This window comes from Durio zibethinus, chromosome 2 (genome assembly GCF_047325235.1).
Source record: "Durio zibethinus cultivar Kanyao isolate XHJ-2024 chromosome 2, ASM4732523v1, whole genome shotgun sequence".
NCBI classification, from domain to species: Eukaryota; Viridiplantae; Streptophyta; class Magnoliopsida; order Malvales; family Malvaceae; genus Durio; species Durio zibethinus.
This window is the reverse complement of record NC_143163.1, coordinates 39,245,043-39,249,975: the sequence shown is the minus strand read 5'-3', so window position 1 is coordinate 39,249,975 and position 4,933 is coordinate 39,245,043. Positions and strand designations below refer to the sequence as shown.

Sequence of the window (4,933 nt, the reverse complement as noted above, 5' to 3'; positions counted from 1 at the left end):
TCGAAGGTCTAAAATGTTCAAAACTCAAATTAAAAGGATTAAAAAAAAAAAAAAAACGATACGGCTTGCTTTTCTCATTTCCATTAATGCTTTGTCTACCATCCTCGGGACATTTAAGACTTTTGCTTTTTATTTTAATGAATTAAAGAGTAATGTTGCAAACTTTAAGATCGTAATATTAGTGGCTAATATTAGTGGCTAAAGACGTTTGAAGAAACATAAAGATTTGATTTCAAGCTATACTTTTTCTTTCCTTTACTTGTACTAAAGCTTTGCATGTAGCCAAAAAAAAAAAAAAAATCATAAATAATCAACAAAAAAAGGATGACTAATTTCATGGAGTAGATTTATTATGCACAAATCTTAGAAAATACAAAGGGAAAAATCAAAGACCGTTACACAACTTGTTGGGTTTTTGAATAATTGCATTTACTCTAAATCTTGTGTACTTGAATTATTATGTTATTATAGACATAGCTAAATGCTCTCAACTGCCACGCTGCAAAAAGGTGGTTGTGAACATGCTATCAACACCTAGCTGAAATGCTCCTGCAAATATCAAATTGCGTAAACAAAATGGACCAAAGTTTTCTTTTTATTAAAGCCAAAATGACATGCCCCAAGATTAATAAAAACATTGCCCTCCAAAAAGTTTTGTACCTAGCACATTAGGTTAAATCTTAGGTGCATTGAATAAAAAAAAAAGATTTGCAAAATTATGAATCACACCTATGGAGGCTTCTCGGCTCTTCATCCAAATTATCAATACCATCTTGCGTGATAGCATCTTGACCTGAATCATTCATATTTCCAGATAAAATATCCGCAACGTCTTTCAGACCCTGAAACAAACCAGGTAAAGCTTTTATAGATAATGATATACATGCCAAAATTTAGACATTACTGTTATCAGTTTAAATTCTAGCAAGTCATTACATAACTCAAAAAAGGTTCCAAATTGAAATTTTTACAGCAGAATGAACACTTGAATTGGATTCTTCATTAAACTTTACGCTAGCACATCCAACTAATATTGATACCTGGTCAATGCACACTTCATTTGACCACAACAGATTTAAGTATAATGCGTAGGTGCAAGTGTAATTGCGAGAGCACAAGATTTTTAAACTTTCTCAATAAACACAGAAATATACCTTCAAAGTGGGAGTTCCTGAATGTGTGAGTAGAGTACGAGATTTCCCAGAAAGTTTAAGTTGCTCCTGCAAGAAAATGTCAAATCAGACAATCAGATTATGTTCATAAAAACGTTTACAGAGTTGGAAAGACTTAGGTCATTTTTGAGTGCACAAACATGTGTCATATAATCTTTTATAGACCAGCAAATTACCACCAGGTTTATAAGAAGAACTGATCCAATATGGAAAGACAAATGACAAAGACAATCTCTACCCTCTCCCCCCCCCCCCCCCCTTTTTTTCGTTTTGCCCTTTTAAATATGATGTAATGAAAATATTATCATATTGCAAACTCAAAAGGTGAAAACAAAACTAAATAGTCATCTTCCCACTAGTACCAACCTGCAAAGCTTCAGGCATCTTTGTTTTCTTGCCACCAACCATGTTACAAAGGTACCACACACCAGCATTGGCAAGATCCTGCCACAAAAAAAAATGTCTAAGTAAATTCTGTTGAATAAAATCAATAAAGAAACTGCATGGACAAAAAAATTCACTATGAGATGTGAAAGAAACTAATATCATATTCTTTTCATCAGTGCCACAACCAAACCTTGCAAGTGATCACAGGACAAGGGGGAAATAAGTAATCCAAGTAATTCAAAATTTTCAGTCAAATATGGCAAATTTAACAGTTACAATGACATTTTGATGCAATTTCCTGCCCAGAAACACACATTCAACTTCCATATTGCAAAGTACAAGAGAAGGTAAAAAAATTATTTACCTGCTTATATTCCAATGAACCTATTTTTCCATCCTGAAAGTGGGTAAAGTTGTATAAAGTTATCACCGAAGCAAAACAAATCAGATACACATATAAATAGATATGAACTCAAAAAATTCTAAAGGTCTGTATGACATTTAATTTGACTCTTCCTAAGAACAAGATAGAGACATGAAAAAGATCAGTGATGCTCCTTGTCTATGTTTCTAGAAGACCAGTTGACTTCATTAACAATTTTAATATCTCCTGAAGTGGGGAAAAATGACAGAGCAAGAGAAGAGACACGACACTGCAGCACCATATAACGACCACTTCTCAATAAGTGCAACAACCATTAGAGAAGAAAAAAGAATCCTCACCAAACCAGAAATCATTCTCTGCAGTGCATCCAAATCATATTCAATGTTAGAAAGATTCATACGAGCCTCTCCTACCTGTTTACAAATACAAACAGCATTAGAGATGGTAAAACATTAATTCTTTTGATCTATCTGGCTAGTTCTCTAATGACCCCAAAACCAAGTACATTAATCAAAAGCCCAGAATCAAAAAGCAAATAAAAGCATGGTAAGAATATCATTCTAACATCAAGTTCAAATGAGTAGCATTTCAAACAATCATGTATGACCTGTAGCACTCTCTTCACTCCTTTTTTAGAACTAAAATTCATAAGGAATGCAAGAAGAAACAAGAGCGAAGGTTGATGAGGAGGAGGGCCTTATTTAATGAGGTTGTGTAGCATATGCTATTCTGACTTCAAAGATCAGGTAAAAGAAAAGGAAAAACATGTTCACTTACACTTTCTTGAATGCTCTTTGAGATTTCCTTTTGTATTTCCATTTTATCATCCAGGTTCTGAATACGTTGTGTCAAATGCTTCTTTGCAGCCTGCCCACATAACATGTGTAAACTAATGAAAGGCTGTATCCATATTTCTTAGTGTGCGATTTTAAAAGAAATAATATTTCAAAACTAATTAGGTCAACTCATATCGGAAGATGTATATTCGTTAAGCAAACTTTAACACCAAAACAAGTGCACATAATGAAATAGCCTTAATATATTAATCTGGACAGTAAAACTTCCAAGATAACAATTCATCAAATAATAACTTCAATGAACCTACACTTGCAAAAGATGAATGAGCACTGGAGGAGCAAATAAAAATGAAATCTTTTACTTCAGGAAAACTATGCCCAAAGTTTTTTGGTTTCTACTCAACGTTCTCACCATTTATGGCAGTAGTAAAGGCAAATTTTCCATCAATATGAAGCATAATAACTTAAAACCAGCCAACTCATTTTTTAATAAAAAATACATCAAACATTGTGATATTGATTATAGAAATCATTTGGTTTGCAGAGAACATGGTTCAATGAAAATGAAATGCTAAGAAAATGTGATCAAGAGAACATAAACGTACAGAGAGAGCATCTGATACAGAATCCAGATGTTTTGTTAAGTTCTCCACAGCCATTGCCATATTGCGTTTTGTTACCCAGAGAAGATCAGAGAATGAAATGCCCTAGTAATTAGAAAAGGAAAACAACAGAAAGAAAAAGAGCAAATTAGTCAAATTGCAAAGCAGAGAGCATGAATGAACAGAAACAGAGCTAGTTGCAAAAAAAATTGATATCAGTATGCAAAAGTATATTTTCTTTCCCTTGAAAGGCATTAATAATGTGGACCCAAATAAATCAAAAGGGACGGGGAAGCTGTTGCGAGATTTTATTTTGTATAAAAAAGATAGCTAATTCTACATAGCCACCAAAATTGTACAAAAGAGAACTTATCAATAATTTATGAAAAGATGCCAATATCTCTAATTACAATACCTTCCACCACATGTAACCGTAACCCAATGCCCCCATCGTAGCAGCAGGGATTACAAGAGAGGTTAACTTACCTGCCAAATCAGGAAAAAGCAAACAACCAAAGTACAACCACTTAAATAATGCTTCATGTAATCTGGATAATATAATTATAAACTGGGTTTCGCTTATTTTTTAATTTTAATGCGTCTAAGTGTACTACTATTTAAGCAAATATAACTAACAAATACCGCCGGAATCCCCATTCAAAACAGTTATCTGCCGTGCTGAGGCCAGTTGCCTAATCTCCGTTGACAAGCGACGCACCTATAAATTAATACAAAAAAATCAAAATTACAACCAAAAGGTTTAAAATTTAAGCTATATTTCATAAATTAATACAAAACAATCAAAATTACAACCAAGAGGTATATATCATATACCTGAGCCAGAAGGGCATCTGAATCATCTGATTGCTCCCCAGATTTTTCCAGGCCCTTCACCAGTGACTGCCAAATCACAACAACATAATATTTAAAGGCCACAATTTAGAGATAAAAAACCCTAGCCAACCAAAATAATAATCTAAGGATCCGAATAATTGAAATAAATGCGAAACGGTTACAACTAACCTGCAATTCGCCTAATATGTCTGATAATTTACCGTTCTTGAGGAGGATCGTACCAGTGTAACCTGGCGGGAAAATTAGGGCACCAAAAAAAGTCAAAATTGAAACAGAAGAAAACAAATTGAGAATATAAGACGGATTGAAGTAAGAGACTGAGTTTAAGCAGTGCCTGCGCCAGCTAGGATCAAGATCTTCGACAAGCCGACTCCGGTTTGCATAGCCATTGCAGTGTTTTTGACAGATTACCAAAGAGAGTTTGGCTTGGTTTTGGTCGAGACTGAGAAAATATTGGGGGCGGAGAGAGAGAAGAGTCAGATCACGGTGGTTTATCTGGCTGCGGGCAGATATAGTTTCTTTCTTACCTCGTTCTAATTACTAAACGGCGTCGGTTCAAGTCGTCTCCGCCTTGCTTGAGCAGGAAGAAGACGGAGTCGTTTTGGTGTGGGCCACACGGACAGGGGTTTTTAAAGCTTAGTCTAAGATCAATCCAACAAACAATCCACGGGCTTTTTTATAATAATTATGAAAATATGAGCAATTCCAAATCCATGGGCATTTAGAATTCCTAAG

At 34.5% G+C, this 4,933-nt stretch overlaps 1 protein-coding gene across 3 annotated transcripts; it reads right to left on the bottom strand.

The window, feature by feature from the left end:
* Positions 1–325: 325 nt before the first annotated feature.
* On the bottom strand, positions 326–4,701 carry LOC111318370 (uncharacterized). 3 transcript variants are annotated; one of them, XM_022921192.2, is made up of 13 exons: positions 4,533–4,700; positions 4,367–4,428; positions 4,178–4,243; positions 3,986–4,061; positions 3,759–3,829; positions 3,347–3,448; positions 2,722–2,811; positions 2,283–2,357; positions 1,924–1,956; positions 1,539–1,616; positions 1,155–1,220; positions 730–842; positions 326–549 (listed from the first exon to the last, which is right to left on the bottom strand). In XM_022921192.2, exons 1-13 carry the CDS (start codon positions 4,585–4,587, stop codon positions 528–530), a joined length of 909 nt encoding a protein of 302 aa, XP_022776927.1. In that variant the 5' UTR covers positions 4,588–4,700; the 3' UTR covers positions 326–527. The 3 variants fall into 3 exon arrangements, with proteins under 3 accessions (XP_022776927.1, XP_022776926.1, XP_022776928.1); XM_022921191.2 differs by having other exon boundaries at positions 3,980–4,061; positions 4,533–4,698; XM_022921193.2 differs by lacking the exon at positions 1,924–1,956 and having other exon boundaries at positions 3,980–4,061; positions 4,533–4,701.
* Between the last annotated feature and the right edge of the window lie 232 nt (positions 4,702–4,933).

Excerpts from the sequence above, each read along its gene's own strand:
- LOC111318370 (XM_022921191.2), bottom strand. The coding sequence starts at position 4,587 with ATGGCTATGCAAACCGGAGTCGGCTTGTCGAAGATCTTGATCCTAGCT. Across the intron at positions 1,957-2,282 it reads AGAGAATGATTTCTGGTTTG|GATGGAAAAATAGGTTCATT; the intron begins GTGAGGATTCTT and ends ACCCACTTTCAG. Across the intron at positions 1,221-1,538 it reads AGATGCCTGAAGCTTTGCAG|GAGCAACTTAAACTTTCTGG; the intron begins GTTGGTACTAGT and ends ATTTTCTTGCAG.